This window comes from Lutzomyia longipalpis, chromosome 3 (assembly GCF_024334085.1).
Source record: "Lutzomyia longipalpis isolate SR_M1_2022 chromosome 3, ASM2433408v1".
NCBI classification, from domain to species: domain Eukaryota; kingdom Metazoa; phylum Arthropoda; class Insecta; order Diptera; family Psychodidae; genus Lutzomyia; species Lutzomyia longipalpis.
The window spans coordinates 18,233,748-18,254,739 of NC_074709.1; the positions used below are offsets into that span (position 1 = coordinate 18,233,748).

Sequence of the window (20,992 nt, forward strand, 5' to 3'; positions counted from 1 at the left end):
TCCACCCTAAAGATATTTTTTCTATACCTTCTTCTCGCCCTCGTGCTGCACATTGTGTCTGCGTAGGGAGGTGGGTTTGGTTAAATGAATGTGCTCACATTTTATATTTTAACACGAACAGCATATTCCATTGCGCTGTGTGTATGAGAAAATGCCATAAATGCTAATGCATTCTTGTAATCAGTTCTGTTGAGTGGGTGAGGCCAGAGCAACACACCTCTCTGTGTATACAAGAGGGGCATTAAAACGTACTATACATCGATGTTTTTGTAAAATCATAAACAGGGGCGAATGAGGTTCGTTGCCCATCATTTGATGTGAATTAATCTTATTTTGAAGAGAAGCCAGTTAATGGTTGTTTAATTAATCAAAATTAAATTTAAACTTCCCTCCACGGTGGGGGCTGTCTTTTTCCCGTAATTGTCATCAATTAAATCGTAATCTATCGATATCGCCCTTCTTCCAGTCCTTTAATCTCACTGGCTTCACATTCAATTTAAAGGAGATTTTTCACATAAACCGTCTGGAGAATAAATGACGATGGATAGAATAAAATTGGGTGGAAAATGTTCTGGGAAAATCTTCCGAATCAATAGGGTCTTATGTCGTTTAGTTAGAGCTATGAGGCTCTATCTTCTCTTTAAATCCATGATTATTTGAGACTTGTTTAAGAGTCGAAAAATTATTATTTTTCAGATTTTGTAGTTTATAGAAAGGTTAAAACTAATGTTGACGCAAATCTACCTTATTGTGACTCAGAAGAAGACTAATGTATACTCTACTCCCTTATCGCGACTCAAATTTTCCCTTATTTAGACTCAGCCTTTGCCTAGTGTAAACTCAATTTTTTTTAACTAATGTAGACTCAGCATTTACCTTATGGTGACTCAATTTTTAAACTTATCTGCACTACAAAATATCATAAGATAAAGGCTAAGTCTATATTAGTTAAAAATTGAGTCTTTAGGCAAATGCTGAGTCTAAATAAGGGAAAATTTGAGTCGCGATAAGGGAGTTGAGTCTACATTAGTCTTTTCTGAGTCACGATTACATAGATGGAGCCTTTATAGAAAGATTTGTTTTGAGCAAAAGTGCTTTATGTGGGGCTAATTTGAACGAAAAATGGAGCTAAATAGTACATCGATATCTTAAAAAATTCCCCAAGTTCGGTACTGTTTTTCTTTTTTTAAATTTTCAAACTAAAATGGTTAAACGAAATACCTCCCCACTTTTATTGTTAGCACCGTGATTGAGGTGAAAAATATATAAAGCATAATATGCACGAGAGAATCCCAAATGGTTTTGACTTATACGGAGTCACCTGACAATCAATGAGCCACCTCTGTGAATAGATCGATGGTGTGTAAGTGAATAAATTGTATGGCATCAGCATTAATGTTGTGTGTATGCCATTCCCGTGGAAATCCTGTTCGCATTCCCGTGGAAATTTATGGGTATATCGCTCGGATCGATTATGTCGTTAATTAATATTTGAGTGCCTGTAATGTGGGTGAAACAATCGTGCAATGCCGCATGTTCACATTTCTTTTCCAAACTCCCCCTCCATAGCCCTAGCTAACATTTTGGCAGTCCCATGCTGTGTGCGGCACGTGTATAGGCTATATAGCAATTTATTTATGCTAATTGTCCAATAATGAGGTGTATTTTTTGCGTGTCTTTCGCGATGTACCTGTGGTGTGGTTTTTACAACTTCTTCACACAATTTGTGACCTTGGCCACCTCAATACACCTCGCGGGCACATTCAATGCGATTTGAATGATAAATAAGCGCGAGAAGCATCAATTAAGCTATGCCAAAAGGTCGATGCTTATGAGAATTTTTTTTGGCATCTCTTTGATACTTCGTGATTGACGTGGAGCATCACACACAACATCACAGTGTGTGTGTAACAAATGTATATAGGATATTGTGTGACCCGATGAGAGAAGCAAAAATAGACTCCAATCGATTTCATTTAGTAAATGGCAGATTATAAAATGAATGAGGAAAATACGACAGAGGATGGGCTTGGTTCTTATTCGAACATAAACAATTATTCTTTCTTTTGAGCAATAAACACACACACACAGATGCGGGAGTTACGATGGGAATCACCCGAGAGATGGAGGGAAACACCGGAAGTGAAATACCAGAAAATTGACTCGAAACACAAGAGCAATGGAGTCACTCAATTTTGGAAAAATAATTAAATAGGGGAACTCTATTGAAGTGCAGAGATTCATTTTATTCGTTTATAAGCAATTGTCGTGTTGAATTTCTTTAAGTTCATGAATGCGGGAAATGTGAATAAATATGAGAATGTAGAGCAAATGCTGCATGGAGCATAAATGCATTCATTTTTTATATTTATTTATTTCATGAATTACCCACACAAAAAACATATGAGGCAAATAAAAGCGAAAATTGTGTAAAACATAAGTCGAAGAAGCATATACCGATAGAGCATATGCTCATGTGCAAAGAAATCATGTAAAAATTTCTAGTCAAACAATGCTTAATTAATAGCATTACATTTAAAATTTTTCTCAAATTCTACAAAATTATTCCTTTCATGAATTTTTTTTCTAAGGCGCAAAAGCTGCAAGAACACAGAAAATATTTATGTTATAAATGATTGAAACATGCAAATGTTGCACAAAGCATACACGCATTTGAATTACACATAACATAAAAAAATATCGAAAGTGTGATGCAAATAATAGCAAAAAAAGTTTAAGTGAAAGAAGCATATACAGCATATGCTTATACATTACGAGATTAATTGTGAATTATATTCTTATGTTTGTAGTGTGAAAGATTAGGAATTTAATTTAAAACGTCATGGATAATATTTTTAAATATTATTAGTCTATTAAAGAGCTCCATGCTAAACTATTCTAACTCACACTGTTTCTGTAAATAACATTGTAAATTGTTTGTAAATTGTTTAAATGTTTTTTTACGGTGTATCAAAATAGTTAAATTTATTAAAATAAGAAAACATTAATTAAATAATCATTTTTTCTATTTCATTTAATTCTATTCAATTTTATTCTTCGTATCAAACTATTGCTTGTTATTAGGAATAATTTATTTATCACTGCCTTATCTTCTTAATCACTATATCACTGTACGAGCCACCCCTTAAAGAAGAATTTCCAACATAACCCCCTTCCATGCCCAATTCGTTATGCCCTTGTGATCCACAGAAAGCATTGGACGGCATCTGGCCAAGTTCTAATGAGAAACTTTCCCAAGAATATGTCATGGTTGGCATTACATGTGATTAGTGGGGGTTTTCTGGCATTAAAATTTATTGGAATTATATTGATCCAACAGGGTGAAAGAAGGATTTCTTTGTCCCCACACACACACACCGATATTCTTTTCCTCTAGGCGAATAAAATAAAGATGTCCAGGGGGGTGGGGGGAGGAGGATACAATTGGAGATAACAAGGAGTGGAACACCTTTTTGAGAGTAGCAAAAACGCCCGTCACAGCTGATTAATTTTCCCCAATTACTCCAACATTTCCACCCGTCAATCGTTTTTCGTTAAGGATTATCCCCCATTGGGGAGCACTTGCTTTTTTGCCAATCTTTACTATCTTTTTCCCCTTCATAAATTAATTAATATGCACCGTGTGGGTGGGATTAATATTGCTTAAAGCCAAAGTGAAGAACATGGGGCTAAATGATGCAATTTGTGAACCCTCATTATCCGACTTTTGCTCTCCAGATTATCCCATAGTCTATACAGTAGTGTATGGAGAAGAGCTGAACAGAGTGATTTGTATTAATGGACAAAAACATTCTGCGTACCATTGGGATTTTTAAGTTAAATTATGTGGAATGGAATTTTACAGAGAGACAGGAAAATTGCTAAAAAGTCATGGGAGCAGTAAGCCATTAGTCAGTCCATTGGGATATCCTTTTTTAGTTGGAACGGATCCCTCTGTGGCCTCATAGTCAGATGAATCGCTTGAAAAATTTTCAAATTCATCTATTTTATGCAAAAGAACAAACAGAAAGTTTTATTAATCAAAAGTTCTTGAAATTTTAACATATTTTCCCTGGGAAAAAACTAACTTTGTATTTTATTATAATTTAATTTCCAAGAAGATTTGAAGAGAAATTCAAATTTAATTTTATTACCTACTTAAAAGCAGTTCCTTTCTATTGAATTCTGAGATAAAAATAACATCTTGAGAGATTTTATTTTTGTATCATAACAAAAAGAAACCCTTCGCAAGCCAAGTTTGCTTGCTTTGAGCTTCTCAAAGAGTATTAGCGTCTTCAGTTGCATCCACAAAGTTAATAAAGCTGGTTGTGTATTAAATCTTAACCTCCACCCCCGCCGCATATGCCCTTAATATAACATATTTATATACATGGGTATTGGAGCTTATTGTGAGTGTACCATGTTAAGACGCTGAAGCATTTCTGTTAACTCGCAAACAATGCTCAACAAATCCGATTCTCATTGTAATAATGTGCTCAGATGTTTCAGCTCAGTTCCTCCTTGTCCTTCCGGAGGAGTTTGCAAAGATGTGAAATTGGGGTTCACATGGTTAACATCCCCCTAAACTCCAACCCCCGTCTATTTATTACATTACACATCCGCATATCGCCTAACAAACACGAGAGATACCCTGAGAGCGACAATGCAAGTACAAGTGTGAAGTGGAAGATTTATATATTGATATTTCAGAAATGCGGTATAATGTATTGTTGAGCCTAAGTGGAGCGCTCAAGAAGGGGGGGGGGAAGCCTCTCTGTGGTATCCAAGAACTATTCTTGTGTATATAGTTTAAACTGATAATTCCCATTCTGCACACGACATCTGTACTGCACACAATATGAAGCCCCTCTTCACCAATTTTAAAGACGCCCCATTCCCCATTGGCTTTAACATCTTTCAGCAATTTGTGCAAAGTACATTTCCTTGTTGATTAACTTAAATTCCATCGCACACCAGCTAGCAAATGGACCATGTGGAAATATTAGATCCTGCACCACAGACAGCCCACAATCACCCAAAATCTACCTCCCTAAAACTGCAGTCTATTGCGCAGTATGTGCTAGCAATATTGATTCTCCCAAATAAGTCAATTTGTCGAGCATTTTAATTGATTCCCAAATTGCATAACATTCCAATTAATCACACCACAAAATTCCACCACCTCCCCCCGTTTCTTCACCAATTTGTCAGAGTCGCGGGAGAATTTTATGCGTACGATGGGTGAAGTTTATCGCGATGGTTGCCTCATTACGAGCATTCATTTCATGTGAAATGTGCCCGACTTTGATATGTTAGACTCTGTTAGACACGGAAATTCAAGGGGCGTATTAGGCATAATGTTGCGTCTCATGCAAAAATATGTTAGCACAGGCAGGGGAAAGATTTGTATATTTTAACTCTTGCGGTGTTCCTTAAAAAAAGAGACAACATTTGTGAGTATAAAAAAAGGAGTTTAATCGTTTCAATATAAGTTACTATTTCGGAATAACAAAAATATAATAACGCTGGATGTTTTATTCGGGATAAATAGAAAAACTCAGTAAAGTATGGAAACTTATAGGGTAAAATTCACTACAAAGTTCGGGAATAATTTTAAAGTTTGGCCTAAGTTTTTTAAAGTTAGGCTTGAGTTAGTCAAGCCAGTCTACTTTTATAAAATAGTGTCTAATATTGAGCAAAGTTCAGCCTTGGTCTGAGGACTTAGGTCTAATTTTAAAAGTTAGACATAACTTAAAAACTTAAGTCTTGTTAAAAATACTTAGGCCTACTTTATAAAACCTGGGCCTAGTATAAAAATGTAGGCCTAGTTGTAAAAATTAGTCACATTTAAAAATCTCATGGCTAGCATAAAGTACTCAGGCTTACCTTAAAAAAACTTAAGCATTTTTTAAAACACTCAGCCTAGCTTAGGAATTTTACGACTGATTTTAAAAAAAACCTAGCTCTAGCTAAATAAAAGTTAGGCCTTTAAGATATTTAGGCTTAGTTTTAAAATCTTAGACGTGCCGTTAAAAACATAGATTCTGCCTTAAAAAACTTAGGCTTGTGTTTAAATACTTAGGCCTAACTTAAAAAAAACCTAAGGCTATTTTAAGAAAAATTAATACTGACTTAAATAACTTTAAAAAAAATGTAACTTTAGTTGAAAAAAAAAACTTGAATGTAGCTTAAAATCTAGAGGAAAAAAGTATGTTTGTTTGATGACTTCTTATTCTCTTTTGATTTTATGACTCATTTACAGTATTAAACACTTTGACTACATGCTTACGCATATTATTTTAAAATTGCTAAACTACCCACAATTTATTTAAAGTTTTAAAAGTACTCCATATGCCTACAACTGATGATGACGACTCACCTGAACCTTCACAATCTTGTTCACAATCATCATCTTTTCGATAAGATACTGCTGAGTTTTCAACTCAAAGCTATTTCGTTATCTCTTGTCAGTCATCCACAAACGATGGTTGCTGGTTAATTTCGCAAGAGCTGAAAAGGCGGACATCTCCCAAAGAAATCTCTGACCTTTTGTGTTTAAATTATTGCGACATAGACCCCTTGGTGTTGGGGGAAGAAAGTGCGAGTCTTTACATTCGTCACAGCTGTGTAATTCATTATGTGCGACATTGCCAGAAAATGATAGTGAGTAGAAGCACCCGAAAAGGTTGGATGGGCCACACAGGACGGACATACGGTTGTACGAGCGCTATGAGCCATCGTGTGACACGATCATAGCTGAACTCCACTCTCTCTCTGTGGTTGAGCGGACCTCGTAGGGCGCGCGAAGCTGAATAGCGCGAGTTTTGTGAATGCATCAATGGGGAATTCAAACGTACTACATATTTTGTGTTAGTGTTGTTTGCATTAAAGTGTTGTGGAAAACATTGTGCTTTGCCATCGAAACTCTGTGTCGTTTGAGGGAGATCAACGTAGTTGTGTGTTTGATGTTTGCCTCCCATATACAAGACTTTTTACCGCGCGCTGTGTTACAACAAAAATCCCACAATATTTATCAGTGAGATGATGGTGGAGTTCCAGTGAAGTCGGTGCCTCAATCGACGCAACACGCGGTGGCTGAATATTTCCGTGCGTTGACTAGAAAAAAAATCGCAAAGTGCGTGATGTCAGAGTTCACGAAAGTCAAGCGTGAGTGACAAACACCAGACGCCTTTTAGTGCCACAAAAGTGCCACATTTGGAAAAAATTAACCATATGCCCAAATAGAAAATCCCAACATTGAACGCTTCAACAATTTTTTGAATGTTTTTGTGTGTGGAGAAAAGAAAAATTTCTCGCGCGCAATTTGTGATGAAGTTTGTGCTGCAAATCTGATAATTATTACGTTAAATAAGTTGATTTTGGGGAGAAAAGATTTTCTTTTTCTGTGTGTGAAGACAGACAAGGAAGTTGATTAATTGTTTTTGAATTTGGGACACCTTTGTGCAGCAGATTAAGCACACCATCCATCACGGTCACCTTGTGAGAGGTTTAGCCGCAACATTGCAACATTCAAAACCATCTGTGCAGGTGCAGAAATTTTATCGGGAAATTGTGGGAATTTTTCATCAAACGAAACAACTAAATTTTGACAAAGTTCTTTGTTGGAAAATTTCTCCATGTGCCATATTAACTCTTCGTCTATCCCGCACTGTGAATGAAGTTCATTTCATTCTTCTTTCTCTCCATAGTTGAGATAGCACTGAGAGAGAAGTAAGCTCACCAACACGGAGATATTTTGTTACTAACTAAAATCAATGGAAATTATAATTATTAAGGGAAAAATATAATTTTTAGAACTCTTTCCACGAATATTTTCTTTTTTTTTTGGATATAAAACCATTTTAGGATAATTTTTACCCTCAATTTTCCGATTACGCGATAATCTTATGCCTAATTCTCTCTTGGATTCTTCTTTGTTTATTTAAATTAATTAAAACAACCATTAAATTTATTTTTCTGTTGAGTTTATTAAAATATTTCTTAAGCATTTTAATTTATTTTTCAAATGAATTTTCACATACAGCTACCCTTTAAAATATTATAATTGTTAAAAAATCTTCTTAACGTAAATTTTTAAATTATTTTACGAAGAATTTTAGACGAACAAAGTATTTAAAATCATTTAAAATGAAAACGTATTTTTATTTATAGTTATCAAAAATATTTAAATGTTTTTTTTTAGTAAATATTAGTGAAGGAAAAAACTCAAAACTTGGTTCTCTAGAAAAATAAATTAATAGACTAACATTAAATTTTTCTCTTAGTACTTGCGGGGTCAGTTACAATGTTGCCACAGAGCAATTTCACCGTAACTCAATAATTTAAGCAAGAAACGAGATGTTTTTCCGTCGTCTCTCCCGGACCCAGAAAGACGGCAAAAAATGTGCCGGAAAAAGGACGGAAGAGAGCATCTTGAGTCCCAACAAAAGAATTATTGTGAGTCGCTCAATGTGGTAAATGGAGTGCTTCATAAATTTAATAAACGATCCCTATCTCCCACTTCAGCTGGGAGTAATTCACATCCCAAAACACTGTAGAGGGTCTCCCCTCAACATTGCTTCTGAGAAAGTCCCATATGAACTGCCCATTGTGCACACATATCTGCCGATTATAGAATTTAATTGAATTCCCCTTAACTCTTGTCTTACTCCCATGAGCTACCCAGAACTCTATCCTCTTGAGCTTCCCTTCAATGCCAAGCACTGCCGAGACTCGCCTATAAAATCTCCTCAACTCTTACCCATATAGACCTTCTCTCAATATGCGCATCATGGGACAATCTTGGGTACAAAATATTGTCTTATTTTTAAATGAAAGAAAAGCGCCTCAGCTGACCATTTATTTAGTCATTCATTTCATTTATAATTCCCCATGGGTCTCTTTGACAGTCTCCCCGAGTGGCCAAAAGAGACGTGCCTCGGTGGACAGAATGACAAAATTAAAGCTAATTACGCATTCAAACACAATAAAATGAAATTGTGGGGCATCACATCATCTTCAATGCCAAGATTATTTCGGCCGCAATTTAATTTCTCAATTAACAAGAAAAATACTGAAGAAGAGAAACAGATAAGAGGCACTTCAGGAGGTTCATCTTCGTTATCTCCCATTTACATGCTCACTTCACAATACGAAAGTATTAAAAATGTAAACCCCTTATCTATGTCTCTTGAAGAAGAAACCAATTCGTTAGCCACTGGCTTTTTATTCCACAACAACAAATTGACAAGATTTCCTCGTTGAATTTGTACAGATAAACCTCGTTCGACGACATAATTTGTTTGGAAGTTACATAATATTTTTGATAAATAATACTTCGTTTATTGATTGATTATGAGCTTTTCTTTTTTATGGATATAGGGGGACATGGGGCAATTTGTTAGTTTTTTGGGAGGACCATTTTCCTGATTTCCCTGAAAATATTTGAGTTTTCTCATGACGACTATCTTATAGGAAATTTTCCGGGCTACAATTTTGTCTCAGACGATTATTTTCTATCTCAACGGGAAAATTCATTTTCAGGCCATTTTCCAAACCCTTGCACATTTGCCTGTTTCAAAAATCATGGGGCAAAATGTTAGTTTGCGTTTTTTGGCCTTAAATTTCAATTTTATGTATTTATTTCATCTAGACACTATAAAAGCAATTGATAATAAGATATTTGTGTAACAATTAGAAAATTTTTTTAATAAAAAAAACACAAAAAATAAAAAAATGAAAAATTTATAAAATTGCACTTTTTATTTTTTAAATAATTTTATATTAGTAATAGCGAGTAATATAACACGCTAAATTATAAGTATTAAGTGTACTGACTAGGGAAAAATAAAAAAAATAAATTTAAAAAAAGTTAACTGCCTTAAAAACGGTTTCTAACATTTTGCCCCAAGTGGTACTTTTTAGAGTCAGTGTTCTACGGGAAAACCCGGAAAATTTTTTCGGAAAATTTAGACTAGATTCGTGTTCAGCATTAGTTACTCTATCTAAAAATACATTTGGATCAAAAAAATTACAGAGAAATACGCCAAAATACGATATTGAAATGAAAGGTCAAAGTAACTTTGAAATTTGAAAAATTTGTTTTTTAAATAAATCCCAAAATATTAGATCAATTATTATAAAACTTTATAGGCTTAGTTAGAGTTATAAAATGTACCTTTTGACTAAATTAGAACAATTACGAATTAATATTTACTGAGATATTGGAGATGTGTGGTCTTGATTTTCTAACATTTTGCCCCATTTCCCCCTACAGCGTTGTCTACTGATTTGTCTATCGTACTATGTTAAATGCTTAAACATAGATTTAAAGATTTTTCTAGGAAATTTTGAAATTAAATTTTAATAAATTCCTGAACATATCTGGGTTAAGGGTCATACTGACATCCAGATTGTTTTTGAAATATCCGTATGCAAAACTATTTATTTTAACTTTTGGAGTACCTACACGAATTTCTAATCCCAAACTTTGACCTTTATTTTCTATCATAGAAAACGTTAGAAAACGTAGAAGTTATCACAATAAGTAAGATAGACTTTAATCTATGATGATTTAAAAAAAGTCCAATTGGCAGCGACTACCGGTTTTGTCCCTCAAGTTTTTAAAAAAAATTATGTTATCCTTTTTTTCAAAATTTTACATTCAAATTGTAAAAGATGAGCTCATGTAATTATCAAACGAAATATATATTTTGTTCTATATAATAAAAGAAGCGATTTTCCGACATGTAAAGACAATAATAATTTTCCGGGTTTCTCGTCGGTTAAATGGGGGTTCTCACCCAGAAAAACTCACATTTTCCAGAGCTTTCAGCCCCGTTTAGAGCCTTCTTCAGTGGCTACAGAGAGTGGGAATTGAAGGCCACTGAAGAAGGCTCCGAACGGAACCGAAAGCTCTGGAAAACGTGAGTTTTTCTGGGTGAAAAGCCTCATTTAACCCCCCCCCCCCCCCATTTTATTATTTGTTCTGTATTTTCTATACAAAACTATTTGTTAAAACACTTTAAAAAAAATTAAAATTGTTAAAGTATCTCACTTAACTCTATTCTCTCCTAACAATAATTTGTTTAAAAAAACCCTTTTTTAGGGAAGATTTTAATGACCTATTCATTTGTTTTCAATTAAACTTATGAATAAACTTATGCAAATCTCTCAAAATTACCCCAATATCCCCTAATTTTGAAATGCATCAATTGCATTCATTGAAATATCGCAACTTTAATTTAATTTATTCATTTCAATTAATTCAAATTATTCATTTCAATTTACACTTTTCCTTAGAATTTCGCCCACGTTAACAGAGGTTTTCCTGTATTTCGAGACTTCTTGAATCCCACAAACTTCTTATCGCAATTCTTTTTTTTCCACCAAAGTCTCTTCTACTAATCTAATGAACTCACCTCACCTTTTCGTAAATACAAACTAAACTTTAGTATCACAAAATATTCTATTTAGAGTGCTTATGGTAAGATAAACATGGTGCGCCAGGCGATGAGTAGTAAATTGTAAATGAGCCCGTCTGCATCTCCTGATTTATTGCATTTAGATAGAAGTTTGTGATATGAACGCGATTTCCTTCATGCATTTAATTACCAATCACTTTTATTTATAAAGCCAATGAGTTGAAGCGTCAACAATGGGGACTAATTACGCGGTATGGTTAGATAATTCTCGCGCTGAGGCGAACGTGTGAAGTGAGAATTTTCACGATGATTCTGTCTGAAAACTTTCATCGATATTTCTCGCATGTGTTGATTGAATATTTATACTGATGAGCGATTCTCGGTGGTTTTCATTTCAGGTGACATCCGCAGAGTGAACACCACATTTCAGCGCGAAGACGCAGCAGAAGCCAAAAAAACGCCATCACCTCAAGGTATGATGATAATTTAATAGCCACTTATTTTCTGTTTTATTTTTTATTATCCATATCGGATTGAGTGGTTTAACCTTTGGGGTTTAGTAAGCCACAATTGAGAGCTTTTAGGAGCTGTGTGGCTGGCACATTTACACAAACATTCTCATTTTCATCACACAAACACAAATCGCACAAAACATTTTATCATTCCCGCAACTTTAACATCAGAATAAAATAGAAGAAAATTTTTCCTATAGAAAATGTAGCAAATGAAAATTGTGAAAAATTTCTATATGAACCACTGAGATGTGTAATTGGCAGCAAGGTCGCTCTCTGTGTGTGCCACCACCAGGTTTTCTCGCGGTCTCTCTTTGCAACGCGAAACAGGCGGTTCTCTCTCATATTTCGCAGTTTTTCCATCATCAATACGAGCTATGCTAAACTGGAGAATACCTAAACATATAATTTCAATTGGTAATTACCATATACACAACAAAAAGGCATATAGTCACACAGTTAAGCCGTATATAATGGAGACTGCATGATATCATTTCCATATTTGGTCATTGAAAAAAATGTCTACAAAATTTCTAATTCAATGCCAAAACCTCATTGGTGCTTGACATGTTGGACAAGAGCACGACAACCATAAATTTTCCTTGCAATTTATAATTGAGCAGAGTAATTGCCAAGATTTTACTGCAGTTTGTGTTTGATCAGGTGGATCTTGTGGAGCGATTGATGGTTGAATTGTGTGCAATGCATGTAGAAAAGTAGATCTTTCGTTGAAGGGAAAATTTCTTGATTTGTTTGCATTTCATGAGTCCAGAGAAACCACAGACAGAATATTTCGAGAAATTAAGCTATAAAAAAATCTTTTTTTTTCGATAATTTTGGTATTAAAAAAATTGATTACGAGGAATAAAATCAGGAAGAACAGGGTGGAGTTAAACGACTTAGATGAAAATAATAAGAATAATTCCTTTGGAAAGTTTACCCTAACTGTTTAGAAATACGTTTTAGCCTTTACTGGAGTTATCTTTGCTTAAAAGCCTCGCATAACCACTTTAATGAGAAAATAAATAAATAATTTATTTTTTTTTATTCTAATTCATGAATCTTTTATAATATTGACAAAATCTAATTCTTTACTGACTAAATTTCTTTTTTTTTTTTTTAATAAATTAATTCAGATAAATTCTTTGAAATATTAAAATTAACCCTTTCGTGTCCACGTGAAACATTGAAACATGCGCTCTTTTTACCACGATATTTATTCTTTGGAAGCTTTCAGGGGACCTTTCTTAGTTAGAACGTCTTCTTTGGCTTCTTTTGAGTGACTTAAAAGCATTTGTTACTTGGGAAAACATTTAAATTCATAAAAATTTGAAAAAATAAAATATTTCACGTTTGAATCTACGTATGACCCAAAAAACGAGAAAGGGTTAATCAGATAACATTTTCTGATTATTTTTTTTAAGTTTTAAAAATTACTATCATTCCATTATAAAAAAATTAATTTGAATTAGGTACGCCATGTGAATTTTTGACGCCACTTTCGTGATTTTTCTTTGTTTTCCTTACTTAAAGATTTGATTCTAAATTTATTAATCAAATTTTTAAATGATGACATTTATCTGCTCCCTGTCTTCAAATTTAATCTTGAAACGAGTTAAATCTTAAACCCTTTTTATAAACCCATAACACTTATAAGCTTTAAACGACTTTATTTTCTTATATGGCTTTATTATTTAGCCGATATACTACATAATCTCTAGCTTTTCACAAAATGCCCAATTTCGCCCATTTCGCCGAAAGGCAGACAAATTTCCACACAACATACAAAAACTACATACAAAGTGGGTGCGGAAAAAAGCCCGTACAACGGAAGTATTCATAAGAAACAAAATGTTGCTGGCATTTCCGTTTTAATCTGCAAAATTGAAAATTAAATTGCACACATCCAAGATCATGATGAAAATTAGTAATTAATACCGAAAGCCCCTTTTGCCGCACTATACACTGAAACTTTCTTCTCTCGCAAGTGCGGTTTATGTTTTCAATCAGCGTCAATCTCAATTTCCATAAAACAACCCACAAGTGCAAGCGAATAATGTGAGTATTTTATATAAAGTTATTAATTCTCCTCACCCCCGCCCCCCAACAACAGCCTTTTAATAAATTGTGAAGGCTTCGCTTGAACTAAATTTAGCTACAGAAATTGATGATTTTAATCCACATCCTCCTGCACTTTGCTCCCAAAATGCTGAGATCACTACACTTTTGCTTGAGAATTTGTTAGGAAAGTTTTCTTTGAGGAAGAAATTAGAAGGTGTGGGGGGTGTTCTTACTCTAAATGCTGTAGGAGAAATTGAAAAATTATATTCCAATAAGTATTCCAGAGACTCAACCTACCCCAATTTGGGAGTAATTGGTAAAACAACGTGAGCAGCTTATCAATTAGTAAATGAACTCTCTCACAGTGAACCCACCTGCTGAATGGTGAGGCAATTAATGTTATTGCACGTGAAGTGGGCACTCTACTTCTGCAGTGCTTGCACGCCGCGGTATTTTATAGTAGGGCCCATATGAATTGCGCTTGGAATGAAACAAATTACTTCCCAATCACACTGTTAAAAATTCTTGGAAAAATTTGTCAAGAATTTCCCGTGATTATTGAAATTAGGGAAAATTTATAAAATGAAAATTATTTTATCTACACACAGAGAAATTTTGATCAAAAGTGGCAGTGAAATTGTCATTTTTTGCGAGTGTGCCACTTGCATTCGTTAATGACGAATATTTTTCCTATATTGTTTACATTGGAGAGTGCGAATCAAACTGAGGTTATGTGCGAATATCTCACTCGCATTCGACTAATACGAATAATTTTTCTGTGTGTATTACGGAAAATTACTTTTCCCGCTATTTTACGAACCGTGAAACTCTGTAACTTTGAGCTTGAAGTAAGATTAAAATTTACATATTCGTGGTAGGAAATTTATAATTTTTCAAGTTGAAAATCTGGAATTTTCATTCAATTATAAATACCTAATTACAAAATAAAATTTAAAAAAATCTTACAAAAATGTAAATCTAAGCCATTTAACTAGGCAAAATTAAATAAAGGAAAAAGATAAAATACATAACCACAAATATTTCTAAATAATTAGTTTTACGAGAAACTTTCTTCTTAGAACTTTCTAGCTAGACAACTGGGCTCTTTCTAGATTAAAAATACAATTTTACAACCTTTTCATGGATCTATCATGACTGACTCCACCCCATATCTTCCGTAAGGTAAAATAAATTTGAATTTAAACCGTTATAAAAGCGCCATATTTGTTTAAAAACTTTTGTTTCAATTCAAATTCCTCTCAATTACTCCATTAATCAATTAAACTAATTTCAATGCACAACTTGCAGTCATTGTGCTGCTAAAGAATTTCTAATCCATGTATATGTATTAAGAACAAACTTATTAGCGTATACTACACAGAAAATTACACAATGTCTTAATGGCTTTCTTGGAAAAACACCGTGGGTTATTTTTGAGTGTAATGGTGCTCTAGAAATTTTTACCAGAAAACTCATTAACACACACATAGCGAATTTTCCGCTGTTTTTCCACCCGCGAGACCCGAAAAGATCAATGGCTCGATAGCGCGTGGGTTGATAAGAAGTTATCTCTTATCGTCGTACAAACAAACCAACATTTTATTTGGTCTCTGCTTTTTGCAGATTTTACTTCAAGAATCGTGACTGTCTGTTTAGCTTTTTAATTAAATACATACAGGGTACCTGTGTAGAGGTGGCAAAAGAGAGCCACGAGGAGGATGTTGCGAATGCAAAATGCTTCATTGGAATCGTGATACGGATTCGAGCTTACATAAGTCGCTGAAATTACTTAATCGCATATAATTGAAAATAAAAAAAAATTGCATGTGCGCCACTTGAGATGCTTTCGACGCACGATACAAATTTAGATGTGGCGGTCACTTTGGGGGAACTCGTGGATGCCTCTTGGGTTGTTTTGGAACAATGACAGGAGAGCCATAATTCAAGAATGTTCTTCCTCCCAATCAGGCATTTCCCTTCCTCTTGGATTAGAATGGCGCGATGTGAATACAAAATGATCTACGCGGTATTAGCACGACTCATTGATCCTCGTTTCTCTATTTAACTTTCGTTCTGTGGTGCTCGCGGGGAATTAGTCTGGCAATTATCTATGTTGAAGAAAGTTTAGCGTCAAATAACGGACATTTACTTCGTTGTTTATTAATTTAAACTGCAAAATTCCCACCAGAGGCGCTGAAACTACACAACAATGGCAGCCATTTTATTTCTGTTATTAACAAAATGGTCGCAATGGCGTCTAATTAACTAAACTCATAAAAAAACACAAAACTCTCTCTAACATAAAAACAAACTAATTTAGAAAATGTACCAAAAGGTTGTAGAAGAAAGCACAAAATTGCGAGAGAAAATACACAAAATAAGCACCATCTAACCGCCCCCAAGTGTGCCCCTGAGAGACGAACACTGCGACGCTGTTCACGTTGAGGAATACACACTGCACTGATCCAAGTGGTGTTGTCTGTGAAGTTGGTTTTGCGGTGTGGCCCCAGAACTCCCAAGTGCTTGAGTGTCTTGGCAGTCCGCGAGGGAAGTGATATACGCGCAAAAGTATCGTAAGCGCGGCGTGCGATTCCGATTGATTCTGGGGTGCTGAAGTTTGGGAAAGCAGTCGCGATCGTCGTGCCCGCCGAGGAAGATTCTTTTGTTAAATCCGCTCTGCGCAATATTCTGCGTAAACTTTCGGTGGCATCTCCGTCGTCGCACCCTCATTGGAATGCCGCGCAACAAGCGTCGCCGCAGCAGACGCAGGGCACCGCGAGAGGTGCAATCGCGAAGTGATGATTCGTGCGAAAATCCGTCCGATGGCATGCAGCCAAGTGAGGAGGAAGCAAGCGTGAGTGCGGCTGAAAGTGAAAATTCCCAACACGAAGAGGGGGCCGAGGGTACGACAGATAGTGATGATAAGGAAATCATCAGTGATATGTTAATCCACGGCAGCGAAAATATGTGTGCAACGTCATTAACTCAAGGGCAAAGTGATGTTAATCATCAATCACTGTTGGATGATAAAGCATCACCAAAATACAGGGTGGAATCACCTGGTGTTTCGCATCCGGGATTAATTATAAAGAAGTCACATAGCTTTGGGGATACAACTGTGCAAATTCAGGAACTAAGCAGTGGTGGAAGCTCTTTGGTTAATTCTTTTGATAATCCAGGAAATGTTTCAGAACCTGAGTCATCAGAACTGGAAGAAGATCCTTTGCAGGATCCTTCAACACCTACAAATGAGGACAAATTAGAATTTGACATAACTGCTGAAGGAGCCTCATCCAAAGATCTTTCATCTGAGCAGGATGAAAAAATCCGCGAACTTATATCGTCATTCATGGAATCTGCTCCATCTAGAGAAAAATCCCCGCCTGAAGTTATAGCCCAAAGAAAGTTAGATAAAACAAGGAAGAGAGCAGCAATAGAAAGCCATTTTGCACCGCAATTTATGAATCCCCGATTCCTAGACAGCATTCGTGAGGAATCAAGTGATACAGATGGAGGAAGTGATCGTCTTTCAGTAGACCGAAATCCCAAAGAAATTGATAGAGATGAAGACATGTTCGACGAAGAAGATGATGATGTTTTTATTGATAATGCCAAAGTTTCCAAGAAAGCCAATGCTGTCTTCCCTAAAGGAGTCACATTGAACCTTTCTGAACGCCGTAAGCATGTTTCAGCTCTACGGAAGCCAGTATCAGGAATTATACGGGAAGAACCGCAATGTGTTTTACTTGATACAAAAATTCTAGAACCCGAATCAATACCCGGAAGTTCCTCAACGTGGGAAACCACAAAGACTGATGAGGTTCAAGGGGCTGAGGTGGTATATCTCGAATCAGGCTCAAGTAGTGCCAGTGAATTGGACTACTCTGCTGATGGTGATGGTGAAGATTCCGTAACGGAAGACGTTGATGTTCGAATTGAAACTCCTGTGATTGAATCCGATGTCTCTGCATTTGTACCACCAGATGAACAATCTGAACTTTTATTACCTACTTCTTGTAAATCAGAGTCTGAATCAATAGCTGATTCCCATTCGGAACCTCATTTAGAAATTTTGTCAGAGCCTGCCTCAGAAATAGTATCTCAGGCTTTATCAAAGTCTGAAGATGAACAATTTGATCCAGTATCAGAACCTCGTTTAGAGTCAGAGAATGAACAATTAAATCCAATATCAGAACCTCTATCTATGGGTGCGTCTGAACAGTTAGACCCAATGTCAGAACCTCTGTCAATATCTGCGTCCGAAGTGTTAGATCCAATGTCAGAACCTCTGTCAGAAATAGTGTCAGACCACCCGCCTTCGCCTGATCCCCTTCCGAATCCCGATGAATGTGATATACCTGATTTCCATCGGCAAGACTCCTCGGGGAGTATCTCATCCCAAACACACAGTACATCATCACACAGCCAGTGCACAGCTCGATATATGGCTTCCTCAATGACTGATCTAGAGATGGATTTTGAACCTTCCGCCATTGCAGGTGCTCCGGAGTCACCTTGCGATCAAAACACCGATATGGCATCAAGTACGACGCCTCAATCACTGCGTCAGCAATGCTTAGATCGGCTATCAACTATGCCCTATGGCAACATAGTTCTACGTGAATTGGCCGATGTATCACAAAATATCTCAGATCTACTTGTTAAAGCACACGGTGTAAGTAAACCAGCCACCCCATCACCGCCTCCTGTTCCAGCCCTTCCTGCTCGTGAACTTCTCATAGATGTGTCGGATCCCTTCCAGGATGGCAACTTTTACTCATCAGATCCACAGATAGCACGGCATGCTACACCACCGCCAGTACCAGCACGCCCCACAGCCGTACACCCCAATTCGGCCCATGACTCACTGCACCGCGATGGATCGCGAGATGGAATCGCATGCGCCAAGGACGACAACAGATTGTTGGCAATCATCCGAGAGTCCGAGAATGAGCATCAGCAGTCCGCCCCAGCGGCCGCCGAGTCCAGTGCGACAGATCAAGTGCGTGACGTCACAATGGTGAAAGATCCGCGAGAGTTTGACAATATGTTCGAGGCGCTTTCAAAGCGTTTCTCAAACTACGAATTAGGCCACGGGGCGGCAAATCACGCGGCTACCACGAAACGCTTCTCAAACATCGAAACAAGTTCCTACGAATCGTGTCGAAGGGTTGAAAATGGCAGGGTTGTTGTGGATGAAATGAAGCGGCATAGCGAAAAGATCACGGACGATAATGGGGATGTGAGCAAAAGTGTCGAGAGTGAAAGTAGCGCGATGCCAAAAGACAAGGTCGGTGCAAATTGTGGAATGGACGAAAATAGCAAAGGGGGATTTCTTAATAGAGACTCAGGGACGACCAAAATATGCGGTGATGACTTTCTTCGTGTGACGCGGCGTGAGAAAGTGGATGACAATTTTGATTTTGTGCCACGGCGTCGTGCGGGCGATCGCAGGGCGTGGGTGTCGCGCAATAACTTAACTGTGGTTGATGAGTCGCCCGAGAATGTGACCCGTCCACTGGCACGGGAGGACAATCTCTGCCGTGGCCAGAGATCAGCGACGGAAATAAAAGCCCCACGACTGAGTGAGCTTGACGCGAGCGGAACCGAACAGCATTTCGATTTACTGCAAAATAAGGTGTCGCAGCGACGATCAATGATTGACACGACGCCAATTACACCGCATGTCGGCACTGGGAGGCGTCTCTCACTGCCGAGGGATTTCCATGAGAAACAATTGCAATACATCCGACAGAAGGAGGCAGAACTCCAGGCAGAATTTGAAAAGCTTGAACTCGATCGGAAGCGCCTTGAGGAAGAGATTACAACCATGCGTATGAGTACTGTGCGCGATGAGAGTCAATCAAAGAGATCAAGTCTCTTGAGTGAGGAAGAAATATTCAGGCAGCAAATGCATTCTGAATGGTTAGACAAGGTGGCTGAGCGGGAGGAGCGTCGCCTGCAGAAAGTCATGAAGGTGACCAAGTCAACGGATGATATTCCCGTTGCAACCAAGTCTGGTCCGGCGGATATTGAAAATGAATTTCTTCGCAAAGTCAAGGAACGCCGAACGAAGCTCTCAATGCCTGCTGATAGTGATTGGGAAAGTGGGGCTGAATCACAACCCCAACCTCGGGAATCCCAGCGTGAGCCAACAGTGCACAATGTCGAAGTGAAAGTCGTAGATGGTGAAAAGGAGGCCACCATTAACAAACTCCCAAAACATCTGCAGGAGTTTGCAGAGTCCTTCACAACGACAACACATGGTGAGTCACCCGAACGATCGCCCGCATCTCCAGGACCACGATTCTATGTGATTTGCGCTGCCGTGGCCATCCTGGGGCTCACACTTTGCCGCCCCCTCATCACTAACAGATTGTAGTGTTGTCCATTAACAGCACTATCTCCTCACAGAGATACCGCAGCTTTATTTTCTTTATGGTAGATTAACAAAAAAAAATTTTTTAGAGTGATTAGTTGTGTGATTTGTGCAAGTAGGACTTGTAATAAAGTATTTTGTTGGAGTGTGTTGTTTTTGTTTGAAATAAACAAATTTGTCTCATTGCATAACCACTCTCTCTCTCTTCCTTCTACTATGTGGTTTATTTTTAAGTTGGTTTATTCACCAAGTGTTGTGTGGTCCAAATTCTAAATATTAATACACCTCCCGAGTGCCATACGTTGGAAGGCATGATGCTTCCGACGTTCGTTCGCCTATTCTGAGAGAGCGTGCCAGTGAGGTGCTTCCATCTTTTATAAATATTTTTTTTAACTCCATCAGCAAGCAAAAGATGGCAGTAAATAATATTAGAATTGTTCTTTTATGAAAGAATCTTTTGTGAAGCTTCTCATAAATTTTATCATCAGTTATTAAAGGATTTTGAAATACAACGCTCATTTGTTTTTATAGGATTCAGGTCTGGATTTGAAACCTTTAGTTGAAATTTATTTAGGTGTGGTTTGTAATTTTTTTTTTAAATTAAAATAGTAGAATTT

At 36.8% G+C, this 20,992-nt stretch overlaps 3 protein-coding genes across 35 annotated transcripts in view; 1 reads left to right on the forward strand and 2 right to left on the reverse strand.

The window, feature by feature from the left end:
* LOC129792365 (transient receptor potential cation channel subfamily A member 1) overlaps window positions 1-20,992 on the reverse strand; it is a 1,125,827-nt gene that overhangs the window by 372,328 nt on the left and 732,507 nt on the right. The window lies entirely within an intron of this gene.
* LOC129792430 (PIH1 domain-containing protein 2) overlaps window positions 1-20,992 on the reverse strand; it is a 927,269-nt gene that overhangs the window by 372,328 nt on the left and 533,949 nt on the right. The window lies entirely within an intron of this gene.
* The window catches only part of LOC129792352 (sorbin and SH3 domain-containing protein 1), a 102,888-nt gene that overhangs the window by 20,684 nt on the left and 61,212 nt on the right, over window positions 1-20,992 (forward strand). For 23 of the 33 annotated variants that reach the window (XM_055831279.1, XM_055831277.1, XM_055831285.1 and 20 more), the window contains exon 1: window positions 13,309-20,262. In XM_055831279.1, the coding sequence (XP_055687254.1) occupies window positions 16,731-20,262 (3,532 nt within the window). In that variant the 5' untranslated portion in view covers window positions 13,309-16,730. Of the gene's footprint in view, window positions 1-4,302; window positions 4,410-6,489; window positions 7,549-11,821; window positions 11,897-13,308; window positions 20,263-20,992 lie in introns of those variants that run through there. The other 10 variants (XM_055831312.1, XM_055831276.1, XM_055831289.1 and 7 more) reach the window with 7 other exon arrangements.